General features: G+C 47.9%; 1 protein-coding gene across 2 annotated transcripts in view; it reads right to left on the bottom strand.

Annotated features, from left to right (window-relative positions):
* Positions 1 to 2346: 2346 nt before the first annotated feature.
* Positions 2347 to 15878, bottom strand: part of PLA1A (phospholipase A1 member A) — a 34211-nt gene continuing 20679 nt past the window's right edge. Inside the window, exons 7-11 of one of the 2 annotated variants that reach the window (XM_081235422.1) lie at positions 12230 to 12397; positions 10749 to 10838; positions 7155 to 7263; positions 3432 to 3596; positions 2347 to 2758 (exon numbers count right to left, since the gene is read on the bottom strand). In XM_081235422.1, the coding sequence (XP_081091548.1) occupies positions 2674 to 2758; positions 3432 to 3596; positions 7155 to 7263; positions 10749 to 10838; positions 12230 to 12397 (617 nt within the window). In that variant the 3' untranslated portion in view covers positions 2347 to 2673. Of the gene's footprint in view, positions 2759 to 3431; positions 3597 to 7150; positions 7264 to 10748; positions 10839 to 12229; positions 12398 to 15878 lie in introns of those variants that run through there. The other variant, XM_081235423.1, reaches the window with a different exon arrangement.

The following is a 15878-nucleotide window of genomic DNA, read 5'->3' as shown; positions in this document are numbered from 1 at the left end:
AGTAAGAGAACAGGAAGTACAGCCTCATACAGCCCAGGGTAGGTCTGTCTCTAGGGAGGTTCTTGCTGGGAACCTGGGTGGAGTAAAGGGAGGGATAAAACAAAAGAGGGGTTTGGGTTTTGGGGAAAAAAAAAGAACTCCAATCCTGCATATTGAAGAAGTTTCTCCAAACATGTTGTTCTCCTACTGACTGGGGTGGACGGTGCAGAAAACAAAGTGTGTCTGTGAGCATTCACAATGCATCACCTGTCCTTCGGACAAAGGCTCCCTCTCTCTCCCGGTGACCTAGGTGCCTTGGCCCAGATGGAGCAGTTGCAGCCTGTTGCTTGCGTCATTCACCCAGCCTTTACTGTGGAGAGTGAATCGGCAAGTCAGCAGTTTCCTTTCAAAGCCCATTTACTTAGGTTTTTTTTAAAAAGTCTCAAGCAAGCTTCCCTGGTGACGCAGGGGTTGAGAGTCCGCCTGCTGATGCAGGGGACACGGGTTCGTGCCCCGGTCCGGGAAGATCCCACATGCCGTGGAGCAGCTGGGCCCTTGAGCCATGGCCGCTGGGCCTGCGCGTCCGGAGCCTGTGTTCTGCAGTGGGAGAGGCCACAACTGTGAGAGGCCCGCGTACCGAAAAAAAAAAAAAAAAAAGTCTCAAGCATTGTATGTATCCCCATGTTCACAGCAGCATTATTCACGATAGCCAAAAGGTGGAAGCAATCCAAGTGTCCACTGGTGGATGAATCAATAAGCAAAATGTGGTTTATACACACAATGGAACATTATTCACCTTTAAAAAGGAAGGGAATTCTGACACATGCTGCAGCATGGATGAACCTTGAAAACATTATGTTAAGTAAAACAAGCCAGATACGAAAGTAAATTCTGTATGGTTGTATCAGGTACTCTAGAAGAGTAGAATTCATAGAGACAGAAATTAGAATGGTGGTCACCAGGGGCTGGGGGGAGGGGCAATGGGGAGTTATTGTTTAATGGGGACAGAGTTTCAGTTCAGGATGATGAAAAAGTTCTGGAGACGGATAGTGGTAAGGGCTGCACAACAATGTGAATGTAGTGAATACGACTGAATTGTACACTTAAAAATGGTTTTTAAGAGCTAAACAAAATCATTAAGTATAGAGGAATCCAGGAATACCTGGCTATGGAGAAAGCAGTGAAGGTATGTGTCATGTCTCTCTGTGTGTTCCCACGGCCATCGCAGGCATTCTCACCCTTCTCTGCCCTGCTCTATACCCCGGGGCCACATCAATGTGCCTCTTGCCTTCTGGCTTCTAGTTGCAATCACTCAGTGGGAGCACCAGCAGAATGGGGGAGGAAAGAAGAGTGAGTGGAGAATCTTTTCGCCTGGTTCTCTCCCTGCAGGATTGCTGCCCGATGATGACTGTTCCTTGACCGAAGGTCCCGCAGACCTCTCTGTCTCCAGACTCTGGTGCTCCTTCCTCTGGCCTCTTCAGACATAAGACAGTAGTAGCTCCCACTGGCCCCAGTCCCAGGGAACTGCACTGTCCCTTGCGGTTTCCTCACTTCCTACTAACTCCTTTATAAATAGTTCTTTTATTAAATTCTCAAATTACACAATTTGAGCACACCATCTGTTTCTTGTTGGACTGTGGCTTGATACAAGGTTATTTATAAAGATCAAAGTTTGGGAAACACTGACCCAAAGAAAATCCACCTATATTCCCAAAAGATCTCTCTGATCCCCCAAACCTTCCAGATACCCAGAGAAGGCAATGGTAAGGGATGGTGAGTGGTACCATCTTCCTTCCTACCCTCCACCCCCTCTCTTATACCAAGCACTTCTTTCCAATTGCTATTTCTTTTCTCTTTTTTTTTTTTTTTTTTTTTTTTGCGGTACGCGGGCCTCTCACTGTTGTGGCCTCTCCCGTTGCGGAGCACAGGCTCCGGACGCGCAGGCTCAATGGCCATGGCTCACGGGTCCAGCTGCTCCGCGGCATGTGGGATCTTCCCCGACCGGGGCACGAACCCGTGTCCCCTGCATCGGCAGGCGGACTCTCAACCACTGCGCCACCAGGGAAGCCCCAATTGCTATTTTTTAAAAAAACATTTATTTATTTATTTGGCTGCCTTGGTTCTTAGTTGCGGCGCGCGGGGCTTAGTTGCCCTGCGGCATGTGGGATCTTAGTTCCCTAACCAGCGATCGAACCCGCGTCCCCTGCATTGGAAGGCAGATTCTTAACCACTGGGCCACCAGGAAAATCCCACAATTGCTATTTTAATATAGAGAATTCAGCATCTACTGTTTTCTCCAATCCCACAGAACGTAAATCACCTTTTTTGTACATAACAGAATTCCATACCAATAAAACAATTAAACGATTCAGATATTCCATGGAGTTTTATTTGGAAAAAAAAAAAAGAGCCTTTTCCCTGTATATGTTTCTGTTGAATCCTAGGTACAGATGTCCAAGGATATGGGGCAATTGCAGTTAAGTATGAATAGGAAAATTGAAATGGTATCTTTGTAAGCTTCTTTAAATTCACAATGGAGATAAAGCTCTGTAAAATGAGCTCTCTCTCCTCTCTAAGGTAGCTAATTATGGGGGAAATAACCAAGACTTTTGTGTTCTTTCTTAGTAGTAATGGCTTAGAATAAGTTGAACCACCATCCCCAATCCAGGGAGATGTATCCTGCCCTTATATTAACTATATACAGGTTATTTTCAGGTCATGAGAAACAGTCTCACTTGCTTGTAAGTTCACTGGCTCAGGTAAGCAGACCGTGTTTTTACTGCAAGAGAAGAACAACAAGAGGGTGTGTCCTCAGGGCAGGTTCCTGGTTGGTCGGGAGAGAGGGCTCAGAGTTGCAGTGCGCCTGTGTTTCCGTGATGTCAGGTGAAAGAATTCTACAATCGTCTATGGGATGATTACTCTTGGATTACGACAAGCCCCCTCCTGTCCTCTGAGGACCAGGTGTGGTAAGACTAATACTCTAAATGCCTGCGAGAGGTGGGGTAAAGGGGACAGGGATTCTGGATCCACACCCATGACTGTGACCAGTGGAGGCTAAAGAAGAGGAAGTATGCAGTGAGCAATGTTTGTTCCAATGAAGTCTTACAGAGAAACTAAGTAGAGCAGGTAATAAAACATATATGTATATATATATATATATATATATATATAGTATGTTATAATTATCTATACATATTTAATATATATATTTCAGATAAAATGGAGTTTCTTACATTAAATGGGGATGGGGAAGTAAAGTCCAACCTCTTTGCCTTCTTAGCATCCCAACCCAAGATGGCCCTGCAGGAGGTTCAGGAAAACCCTGGGTCTTTGTCACCTCCGCATCAAGGAAGCTCATACCCATGATGAGATTGCACCTCAACAAGTGTCACATCTAAGGTCAGGATTGGTCCTTGTGGGTGTGTCTGGGGCGGGGTGGATACGGGGCTTACTTGTCATTGACGGGCAAAGGAGCAGTGCAGAACATCCCGATAATGATAGTCCGGTCTTTTTTCCAAACTCGGTGGGAAGGCTGAAACTTGAATTTCACCTGGTTTATCTGGCACTGAGGGCTGGGGTGAGCTATGATTCCTTTCCCGTGGCGTTGCTGTCTAGGTCTGTAAGGGAAAGGCAAAGTAACTTACTGCCGCACACGTTTGGCCTTTGCCTCCCCTTGGCTCCTAGGGGCTCTGCGGGTAGCCCGGTCAGTTAGTTCCTGGAAGGTGGGCTCCACGGTCCTCTGCATCACCCTCACCAGCCCCTCGGCCCACACCCTCACAGCTTTGAATGTGATGCAGAAAATAGGTGTTGCTTTTTGAAAGTAAATAAGTGGACCCTGCAGCAAAATAGTAGCCCTTGGATTTTCACATCTGGAAAAGGGTCTGAGTTAGTGAAGAACTGAATTCAGGTTAGTGAAGATCTGAATTCTGATTAGTGAATATCTTCAGTCTCAGGTCCATCTACCTGGAAGTAGAGGCCTCTTCTAGGATGTTCAGTTCCAAGAATTTCGTGTGAGGACTACTCTATTTTAGACTGAGTATGAAAGTGTAGATGGAAACAAATGAACAAACAAACAACAGGCCTCGAAGCCAGACAGAGCTGCAGTGGAGTCCAGGTTTGGTCTCCTCCCAGCTGTGGCTTTGGAGTCACACAGCCCTAGGTCTAAGCCCCAGTCCCCCCTCCCCTGTGCCCTGCTCTGGCCTGTTCCAGTCCCCTCTGGGCTCAGAAAGAGGGACCGTGAGAAAGAGGGAGAGCCCGGAGGGTGCTGCTTTCCCCTCCGCTGTGGCACTGGGTGTTGTCTAAACTGAGCATGGTTTCCCTTTCCTTTCTGGCTTCTTCACACTGATGAAATGTCTTCTTTGTGTACTTTCTAACCCAGGATTAGTCATATAGTTTGTTTTGTCCTTTTGAGGAAGATTTGGTAAAACTTTGTTTAAAAGCTGTTCCATTTTCTTCCTTTCTTTCTCTCTTTCTTCTTCTTTTTTTTTTTTTTTTTTTAGATTTCAAAAGTGTTTTGAAGTATTTCAGAGGAAAAAATAAGAAGATTATTCACTTTAAGAGTCTGCTTGGGGCTTCCCTGGTGGCGCAGTGGTTGAGAGTCCGCCTGCTGATGCAGCAGATGCGGGTTCGTGCCCCGGTCCGGGAAGATCCCACATGCCGCGGAGCTTCTGCGTCCGGAGCCTATGCTCCGCAACGGGAGAGGCCGCAACAGTGAGAGGCCCGCGTACCGCAAAAAGAAAAAAAAAGTCTGCTTGGATGGAGAGCTTGCAAATTAGAAGGACTACAAAGGACACTGTGAGTGAGTGGCCTGGGTAAATTTTCTAATTGGAAGGAAATCTTGGGATTTCACAAAGTTATAGAAAGTAGGGGAAAGACCACACATAAACCCCCTCCCTGCTTTTAAATTTCTGTTCTGCAAGAGGAAACAAGAACCAAGGAATTGAAGATAATCATGTTCTGATAGCCTTCTTCAAAACAGTAACGCAAATCTCTTTGGGGAGAAAGAAGAAGGAATCTGTGGATGTCCATTCCGATCGCTCAGGGAGCTTCTAACAGTGTAGTGGTTGAAGCCATACCTGGAGATTCTACTGCTACTGGTCTGGGGTGGGGCTTGCTGTCAGTATTCTTTAAAGCTCTCCAGGTGGTTCTAACAGGCAGCCAGGGTTGTGTGTCACTGTCATGATTCCTGCCAGTGTCGGCTCATCTACCAGTGGGCTGGAAAGGTGATAAAAACAACCTTGCAGAAGTAACGTGACCTTGAACTGATCTAATGAAAAGTACTCAGCTATAATCTGCAAGGCTCATGTGGGCACCCCAAGATCTGTGTGGGTGTCCTGACTGCCTGCTGTCCTGTGCTGTGCGGCCTGGGTGAGTTGGAACCCTGCCTGGTGGCAGAGTGTTTGGGAGCCCAGATGTGAGCTCCTCCCAGCAGAAACTTGTCTTTCCCTGACAGCACAGTTAATATCCATCACTGCAGCCTGAGAAATGTTTCCAAACCCAAATCTGATCCCGTCACTCTCCTGTTTAAAATTCCCAGCAGCTCTCCAAACTGCTCTCAGGGTAAAACCCCAAATCCCTACCCTGTCCTTCCAGGCGTGGCATGATCTGACCCTGACTTGCCCCTCCAGCCTCCTCTCCCCATGCCTGGTCCCACTGCTGTCTGCTCCCCGTGTCATGTCTCACTGACCCCTGGTCTGGGGGGAAGGATCCTCCAAATCCTTCAGATATCAACTCAAACATTGTTTCTTCACACTTGGTCAGGCTCTATCTTATTTGTTCTCGTAGCCCCTGCCACTGCTGACAATTGTGCATTTCTGTGTATGGGCACTGGTCACATCCCTGTTTGTGCTCCATCCATCCCCCTGCAAACCACACTTCTCAGGCTCCCCGGCACAGGCGGGAGGCTGCTTCAGGCAGTGATTTGGAGGAGCTGCCTTTCCTCCCTGCTTCCAACTCCTGCCAATCATTCCCACCCTCCACCCCCCATCCCATTCCTTGTTCTACCAACACCACCTGGCTTTGTCCCTTGAGCTCTGAGGTGGAGTGACTCCTTTTGCCGACCTCTGCATTGCCTCCCCATCCTTCTTTTGGGTTTTCAGTTCTCCCAACTCATTTGTAATTAGCTCTTTGTGTGAATTCCCTTCTATTGGACTGCCTGGCTTGGGCTCTGGTTTCCAGACTGAGCCCTGAGACAGTGATTTGTCTGATTAGTCTGTCTCCTGCTGGCTTGTGAGTAACTAACCAATGACTTTTTTTTTTTTTTTTTTTTTTTTTGTGCGGTACGCGGGCCCCTCACTGCTGCGGCCTCTCCCGCTGCAGAGCACAGGCTCCGGATGTGCAGGCCCAGCGGCCATGGCTCACGGCCCCAGCCGCTCCACAGCATGTGGGATCTTCCCAGACTGGGGCACAAACCCGTGCCCCCTGCATCGGCAGGCGGACTCTCAACCACTGCGCCACCAGGGAAGCCCCCAATGACTTTTTAAAGAAACATGCACCACTGCTGCTGAGTTCCTGTCCCCTGCCAGGCTTGCGGCTCCCTGCAGTTGAGGCTCTCTGCCTGCTTACCTCAAGCCTGGTCTCACCAGCTGCGAGGCCCAAGTGTGACCCAACAAAGGAAGGAAATCAGCCCCAGTTCCAGGGATTGGCACCACTCAGCATCAACCCTGCTGGCCCTCACCTTGCACTCATATGCTAACTGACCCTCTTCCTGAGACTCTGTTCTAGAAACCCATCTAGTACTGCTCCCCCTCCTCCCATCCCTCTGCCCAGGAGTAGGTGCTTCCCAGGCTCTGGCCAGCCCTCCCTGGCCCATGGCTGAGGCCTTCCTACTTGCTGACATCCTTAATGCCCCCTGCCTGGATTCCTGATGCTGTTTCCTATCAGGGAGCCAATCCCCAAACTCTCCCCACCTGTTGGGACATTCCATTACTGCTGTGTGCCTGCTTGTCTGCTATTGTCTGAATACACTATACTTGGACCCAGTACTGATCCTGAACCTGGAACAGGTGTCCAGCATGTGTCTGTGGGTCCATCTGTGGCAGGTGCCACCCTCACCCCCATCCCCAGCTCAGCTGGCTCCACCCACCCATCAGTGATCACACAGTGCCTGTCCTGGGATATATGTGCATGTATGTAAATGGAAGGAGAGAAGCCAGCCATGTGGGACACTTACGTACATGGTGATCTTGACCGAGGAGGTGACACTGCTGCTAAGGAACGTGACCGTGATGCAGGTGTCCTGGTTTCTCAGCTCCTGCAAGTAAAACTCCACGAGGCTGTGATGCACTAGGAAACCAAAGCAGAGCAGATAACTGGGCCAGAGGTCAGTGGGTGCAATGCATAAAATGTCCCAGAGAGCAGCAGGGCAGTTAGGAAACCTTGCTCTAGCTCTTAGCAGCTGTGTGACCTGGAGCAGATTACCTGTTGTCGCAGGTTCTCAGCTTCCTCTAGTGTAAATTGGGATAATAAAATTACATACCCCAGGGGTCTGAATGAGAATTAAATGAGTTAATGCGTATAAAGTCCTTAGACAGTGCCTGTACCTCGGAATCATTCAATACATAATAGTTTTTATTATTACTTGTAATCCTAGAATGTGCCACTCTTTGGCACTGTGTCACTCTTTGTTACCAACGAGTGACATTATCCTGAGGGTGTGATTTTGAAAGAACCAAAAAGGGTCTATCTTATACTAAACAATTAACTCATAAAATAGAGCAACGCCCCTCCCCCCCTTAGCATACACCCTGTGTCAGGGAACCCACCGTGTGTGCAGGAGATGACTACTGCCCTCCCTGTGGTGGCTGGGTGCCTGTGTGGCATCTCCACCCATGTGGGCAGCACAGACACTGAGTCTCTCAAAGCTGGTATTGTTGACACAGACTGGCTGAGCAGCCTGGTTCACAGTGATAACCCCAGACCTGCGGCCCCTTTGGCAAGAGAGGTTAAGAAGGGTTACAGCTTGCCCAGCACCCCATCCTTCCCTCATTAAGGGGTGCTCATCTGGTGGCACCATGCAGTGACTTCAGTCTCCGAACATTTTCACAGATTCCTTTGGTGGTTGGGACATAGCTAGAGCTCTGCCCTACCTGTACTTTTTCAATTGTCATGTTTTATGGGTGAACATTGTGGGGAGGGACTAAGTGAATTTAAGGAGAGTCAGCTCTAAGTTGGAGGAGTGATGTGGTCCATCGAGGCTCATGGGGTTAGTAACAGGACTCACTGCCAAGAACCCACAAGAAGACAAGAGAGCGCTACATGCTCCCCGCTCCACAGAGCGAAACATCAGATGCCACGTCCCTCCTGTCTCTCTTTCTCAGTTGTTTATTATGGATGCAGATTGTTATGTTGATGGGCAAGGGCTGAACTGGAGTGGATATTTGCAATGTGGAAAAACGGCTAACTTACATAGCGTTAGGAATTTAATTCTCTGGGCTGAGTTTGATATACTATATCGCTTCTTCCTTTATCAGCATGTATCACTGATTAAGAAAGTTTCCTGAGGTTCTGCTTCTCTCTTCTCTGATTACCCTGAAAGCCCTAGGAGGGCCAGGTCTGCTAACGTTGCGGGGGTGGGAGCTGGTAGTGAAATCCAACCTGCTTGGGGACATGACATGGGAAACAGCACATGAGCCCTGGATGGTTTGCCAGGGGAACTGGGTCCAAGGCCAAGCCTGCTGCTTACTAGTTGTATCGCCTTGCCTAAGTCACTGAACCTCTCCGAGCCTCAGTTCCTTCATCTGTAATCAATAACCCCCAACATCACCTCACAGAACATGCTGAGGATTAAATGAGGTGATGGGGAGAAAACATTTCGGGTGAAACATTACTCTACAAGAGACAAGTACTATTGTTAGAAAAATGATTTTTTGGAGAGGATTCTCTGTCCATTCTGGTGCCTGCCTGGCAGAGGCCAAGGGTGACCGCAGGCCAAGAGTGCTGGGCAATGGGAGCTCAGTGCCATGATGGCTTGGGAGAGGGTGAGAGCGGGAGCTGCCAGGTGGGCTACCCGGTGGGTGCCCCGTACTTCCCACCCCCAGGAGAGGATGGGCCCAGCTCTGATGCTCAGAATGGAAGGCTCAGAAGACACAGGCCCGCTGAGGTTTTTGAACAGACACAGCCATACTTCTGGGAGAATGGGGAGGGAGTCTCACAACAAAAATGAAACAGTAAGAAAATGTATGGCTTGGTGAATCACCCTTAGCAGGGACCTAAAAATGCCTTTAACTTCCAGGTGTTCCTCAGGCTCCCTGGCTGTGCGGACAGAGAGGAGCTGCCGCGAAGCTGCCCTGGAGCTGGAAGTAGAAATGGGGTGTCTGGTCCCAGCAGCCCTGCCTCCGACCCGGAAGAAGTCCTCCCTCAGGCTGACCTCTGAGGGGTGGCAAGACCCAAGAGTAACTGAGAAATACAGCTGAAAAGAGCGGGTTCTTGGAAGAGGGGGCAGAGACACAAGTATGGAGGCAGATGATGACCTGGAAAAGGTAAAGATTTTGGAGTCAGAAGACCTGGAGTTGAATGCTGACTTCTTCACCCACCCATGCAGCCTTGGGCACATCACCGCTCAGGGTTGGGTTCTCAGATGAGCTGATACGTGTGGAAAGCCCACAGATGACTCTTGTAACCCACTTTATTCCTAAGAAGTAGCCATATATTCTCTCTGGCATGAAGTTAGAAACACCCCCATCTCATCTCCCAAATTCTCCCATTGACAGAGGGAAGGGAATTATTACTTACTGAGCTCCAGTCACTGTGCTGGTAATTGTCTGTGTACTATGTATTTTATTTTATCCTCACAATTGATTCTTTGAAGTAGGTACCGTTATTTTTCCCATTTTCCACATAAGTATATAGAGGTTCAGAAAGGTTAAAAAAAACTTGCTCCTGATGACACAGCTGGTAAATGGAGAAGCCGAGGTTCAAATCCAGGTCTGGGGGACCACAGAGCCTGAGCTTCGGGCTGTGTCTCACACTTCACCAGGCCCTCTAGTACCAGGAAGGTATAGCCACAAAGATCCCTTCACCAACCAACCAGACACCAGCTGATCAGAAAATCATTTAGAATTAGGGTGGTCATATAATGTCCCATCCAAACCAGCGTACTTCTATTCTGAACACACAATAAACCAGGATAACAGGATAACAAAATCAGGAAGTATAGTCAACCTAGTTAAATAGCATAGGGAAGGAGAATGGTTCAGCCTGTAATGTATGTCATAGATTCTAAGACACCCATTTCTCTCACAGTAAACACCTCTCACAATCGCTGGCATCTTAGCTTCAATGAAATGCAGTGGTTAGGAGCCATAGTAAACAGCTGGAATATGTATATGAAGGTCCAGTATTCCTCGTGGACCCTGACCTAGGAGGGCTGCCAGAGTGGGAGACACATGGGATGGGCAATAAGGAGGGGGAAATGTATGCAGGAAGGAGAAATCCAAAAGGGACTCCCAAATACCACTCCAGAGAGAACCTACACTGGAAGGCAGGTTTCCATGGTGGGGAGGAAGGAGGACCAGTGTACCGATGTAAGGTAAGATGCCGCCAAGTTCTCATCCATAGAGCAGTGGTTTGGGCTAGCTCTGAAAAGTTTTGGTTCTATCTAAGACCAGTAGCTGCTGACCCCCACCTCTCCCTTCCCATGACATTTTTGCCCCAGCTCTTCATCTCCCACTTCAGCTACCATGCTGGGCTGGACACAGCCCAAGACGGAGCCCTGGACTCAGCTGGACAGCACACTGGCAGAGCTGAGCAGCTCATTTGCCCGCACTCACCGCAATATGGAGCCGTGGAAGTGGTCAGGAGGTAGACCTTCACTTCCTTGGGAAGTGGCTCTATCTTAACACCACCTTCTTCCACCAGCCCTGGAGATAGAGAAGCAAAGACAGCAGAGCCCTGAGGAGGCCATTTCAGGGCTCCACAGCACCCAGCCATGTATCGATTAATTCATGCACCCATTTATTCCACAGACAACTCCACTGTATACTCATGATGTGCCACGCCCTGCGGTGAGTCCTGAGATACAAGCAACCCCATCCAGATGGGAATAAACATACAGGTAAACAACAAATACATTCTGCAGATTATCTGGCCCATTCCCAGGAAGTATGTATAAGAAATTTGAAATGATGTCTTCAACTTGCAAAACAATCTATATGACAGTTGTTTTAATGGCATTTGTATCCTGTGCACTGGAGCACAGGGAGGTGTTTGAGCTGAAGAATAGTATTGACAAGTCAGAGAAGGGCATTCCAGGCAGAAAGTGCAGTCTGGGCAAAGGGACACAGGGTGAGGAAACATGAAATACTCTTGGCAGTATGAGTAGTTAGCATCCCTGTGGTGTTTGGAAAAAAGGGAAAGTCTAGCGAGAGATGAGGCGGGGCAGTGTGAAGTGGCTGTTAAACCATCTGGTCCATCACATCTGTGGGAAACAGTGACATATGCCCGATGAGTAAGAAGTAATATTGATTCACTTTATTATGGGAAACCACCCCTACTTTAACATTTTGTCAAGCTGATATTCATTTCTATAAGCAATGGCAGGCTGCTGCGGTTCTGAGTGGCAGCCAGGAGTGGGAAGTGGGAGAGTGAGGGAGGGGGAGGACCCATTTACACTACCCAGGCGTTTTCCTGGAGCCCTCCACACTGGATGACCCCAGGATATTCACAGCCATGATCTGCACAGGGTGAGTTGAGGCTGGAGCCTCAGCCTTCCTGAGCCCTTCTCTCCAGACTGGCCTGGATCATCCAGGAGTGTGCCCAGGCCACTCGGCAGTTAGGAACCCCTACAGCTGGCATGTGGTCTCACACCTCTAAGGTGGGCACAGCGTGCCAGCCTTGGGGATTCCCCCAAAAGACTTCGATTTACAGCCTATCAGGAATTGGAGAATGGCTGACCTAGCGAGGAAGACCTATGGTGAGCATCAGGTCTGAGGGCGGGTACAGGCAATCTGGACTATACCAGTACTTCTGGAGAGCATCCTGAGGCTGGACTTACATGCCAGTGCCCGTGCATGTGTGTGAGGGTTGTGTGCAGAGCCAGTATGGCATCAGGCAGCGGTATAGAGGGTGAGGGGTGGGACACAGAGAGCTAAACACCACCTTCCAGGTAAGGACAGGCTGAACAACTCATTGCTTAAGTTTTCTTTACCCTGCTCCGGAAGACCTCTTGACCATAGGAAATCAGGACTTAAGGAGATGACAAGACTTGAACTGTCCCCAAACTGTCAAAGGAAGCCAAAGGGGTAGCATTTACCGATCCTTGGACAGGAAAGCAGAAAAGGGTTGAAACAATCCAGACAGTGTCCAGCAAGGAAGACCTTGTAGCTGGTACAAGGAAAGGCCATCAATGGACAGGAATTCTCCAGGGCGCTGATGTAGAGGTGCACAGCCCTCATGTGATCACAGATCAGATAACTGTAGCCTGAACAGGGCAAAAAGAACACAACGAAGGTTTCAGTTCAAGACAAATGGAAACTCCCTCCATGCTTCTTAACTGTAATTCTATTGAATTTTATACTCCAACAGGCTATAAGTACATGGGATGTCCCTGGAGCCACATTTTAAAAATATTAATGAACATGGTTACTACACTCTCACTTTTCTTTTTAATTTTCCTGGATAACTTAGTTAATTTACCAAGAAAATTGTTTACATACACATCCATTCTTCCACGACCATAAAAACTCTCAGAAAATGGAGCATACAGAGAGCTGGCGATCCCGACCCTCCCTCTCAAAACGGATATCTGTCTGCACATTTTTACCTTCTTCAGCATCACCCACACAACCAATTTTTTACAACCTCATTATACACAACCCAGCAACAAAACAATCAAGGGAGTTCCCCGCAGTTCAGTCCATCTATGAAAGCCAATGCGTTAGACCGTCAAGATGGCAGAGTAAGACACGGAGATCAACTTCCTCCCCACAAATACATCAAAAATACATCTACATGTGGAACAACTCCTGTAGAACACCTACTGAACGCTGGCAGAAGACCTCAGACTTCCCAAAAGGCAAGAAACTCCCCACGTACCTGGGTAGGGCAAAAGAAAAAAGAAAAAACAGAGACAAAAGAATAGGGATGGAACATGCCCCTCGGGAAGGGAGCTGTGAAGGAAGAAGGGTTTCCACACACTAAGAAGCCCCTTCACTGGAGGAGATGGAGGGTGGCGGGAGGGGAAGCTTCGGAGCCACAGAGGAGAGCGCAGCAACAGGGGTGCGAAGGGCAGAGCAGAGAGATTTCCGCACAGAGGATCGGTGCCGACCAGCACTCACCAGCCCGAGAGGCTTGTCTGCTCACCCACCGGGACCGGTGGGGACTGGGAGCCGAGACTCAGGCTTAGGTCGGATCCCAGGGAAAGGACTGGGGTTGGCTGCACGAACACAGCCTGAAGGGGCTAGTACGCCACAGTTAGCCGGGAGGGAGTCCGGGAAGAAGTCTGGAACTGCCTAAGAGGCAAGAGACCATTGTTTCAGGTGTCCAAGGAGAGGGAATTCAGAGCACCGCTTAAACGAGCTCCAGAAATGGGCGCGAGCCTCGGCTATCAGCACAGACCCCGGAGCTGGGCATGAGACCCTAAGGCTGCTGCTGTGTGCAAGCACACGTCACTATCCACACCTCCCCTCCAGGGAGCCTGTGCAGCCACCACTGCCAGGGTCCCGTGATCCAGGGACAAGTTCCCCAGGAGAACACATGGTGCACCTCAGGCTGTTGCAATGTCACAGTGGCCTCTGCTGCTACAGGCTCACCCTGCGTTCCAATTATAACTACTGTACCACTCCCTCCCCCAAGCATGAGACAGCCAGAGCCCCCTAATCAGCCGCTGCTTTAACCCCCTCCAGTCTGGGCGGGGAACAGATGCCTGAGGGCGACCTACATGCAGAGGCGGGGCCAAAACCAAAGCTGAACTCCAGGTGCTGTGCAAACAGAAAGGGAAATTTCTCCATGCAGCCTCAGCAGCAGAAGATTAAATCCCCACAATCAACCTGAGGTTCCCTACATCTGTGGAATACCTGAATAGACAACGAATCAAAACAAAATTGAGGCGGTGGACTTTGGGAGCAACTGTAGACTTGGGGTTTGCTGCCTGTGACTGATTTGTTTCTAATTTTTATATTTATCTTAGTATAGATTTTAGCACTTGTTATCATTGGTGGATTTGTTTATTGGTTTGGTTGCTCTCTTGTTTTTATTATTATTATTATTTTATTATTACTTTTTAAAAATATATATTTTTTATTTTATTATTTTTTCTTTCTTTCTTTTTTTCTCCCTTTTCTTCTGAGGTGTGTGGCTGACAGGGTCTTGGTGCTCCAGCCTGGTGTCAGGTCTGAGCCTCTGAGGCGGGAGAGCTGAGTTCAGGACACTGGACCACCAGAGAACTCCTGGCCCCACATAACATCAATCGTCAAGAACTCTCCAAGAAACCTCCGTCTCAATGCTAAGACCCAGCTCCACCCAACAGAGCTGGGCATGGCATAGGGCATACAGCAAGCTCCAGTGCTGGATGCACCATGCCAAACAACTAGTAAGACAGGAGCAAAACCCAACCCATTAGCAGAGAGGCTGCCTAAGATCATACTAAGTTCACAGACACCCCAAAACACACCACCATACACAGCCTTTCCCACCAGAAAGACAAGATCCAGTCCCACCCACCAGAACACGGGCACCAGTCCCCTCCACCAGGAAGCCTACACAAGCCACTGGACCAACTTCACCCACTGCACATACACACCAAAAACAGCAGGAACTATGAACCTGCAGCCTGCAAAAAGGAGACCCCAAACACAGTAAGTTAAACAAAATGAGAAAACAGAGGTATATGCAGCAGATGAAGGAGCAAGGTAAAAACCCACCAGACAAAACAAATGAAGAGGAAATAGGCAGTCTACCTGAAAAAGAATTCAGAGTAATGATAGTAAAGAAGATCCAAAATCTGGGAAATAGAATGCAGAAAATACAAGAAACATTTAACAAGGGACAAGAAGAACTAAAGAGCAAACAAACAATAATGAACAACAAAATAAATGAAATTTAAAATTCTCTAGAAGGAATCAATAGCAGAATAACTGAGGCAGAAGAATGGATAAGGGACCTGAAAGATAAAATAGTGGAAATAACTACCACAGAGCCTAATAAAGAAAAAATAATGAAAAGAATTGAGGACAGTCTCAGAGACCTCTGGGACAACATTAAATGAGCCAACATTCGAATCATAGGGGTCCCAGAAGAAGAAGACAAAAAAAAAAAAAAAGGGTCTGAGAAAATATTTGAAGAGATTATAGTTGAAAACTTCCCTAATATGAGAAAGAAAATAGTTAAGTCTAGGAAGTGCAGAGAGTCACATACAGGATAAATCCAAGGAGAAACACGCCAAGACACATATTAATCAAATCATCAAAAATTAAATACAAAGAAAAAATATTAAAAGCAGCAAGGGAAAAGCAACAAATAACATACAAGGGAATCCCCATAAGGTTAACAGCTGATCTGTCAGTAGAAACTCTGCAAGCCAGAAGGGAGTGGCAGGACATATTTAAAGTGATGAAAGGGAAAAACCTACAACCAAGATTACTCTACCCAGCAAGGATCTCATTCAGATTCAATGGAGAAATTAAAATCTTTACAGACAAACAAAAGTTAAGAGAATTCAGCACCACCAAACCAGCTCTACAACAAATGCTAAAGGAACTTCTCTAGACAGGAAACACAAGAGAAGGAAAAGACCTATAATAACAAACCCAAAACAATTAAGAAAATGGTAATGGGAACATACATATCAATAATTACCTTAAATGTAAATGGATTAAATGCTCCCACCAAAAGACACAGACTGGCTGAATGGATACAAAAACAAGACCTGTATATATGCTGTCTACAAGAGACCCACTTCAGAC

Source organism: Mesoplodon bidens, assembly GCF_964165515.1.
Source record: "Mesoplodon bidens genome assembly, chromosome: 5".
Taxonomy (NCBI): Eukaryota; Metazoa; Chordata; class Mammalia; order Artiodactyla; family Ziphiidae; genus Mesoplodon; species Mesoplodon bidens.
The sequence above is the reverse complement of the archived record's forward strand: the minus strand, read 5'-3'. Positions and strand labels throughout refer to the sequence as shown.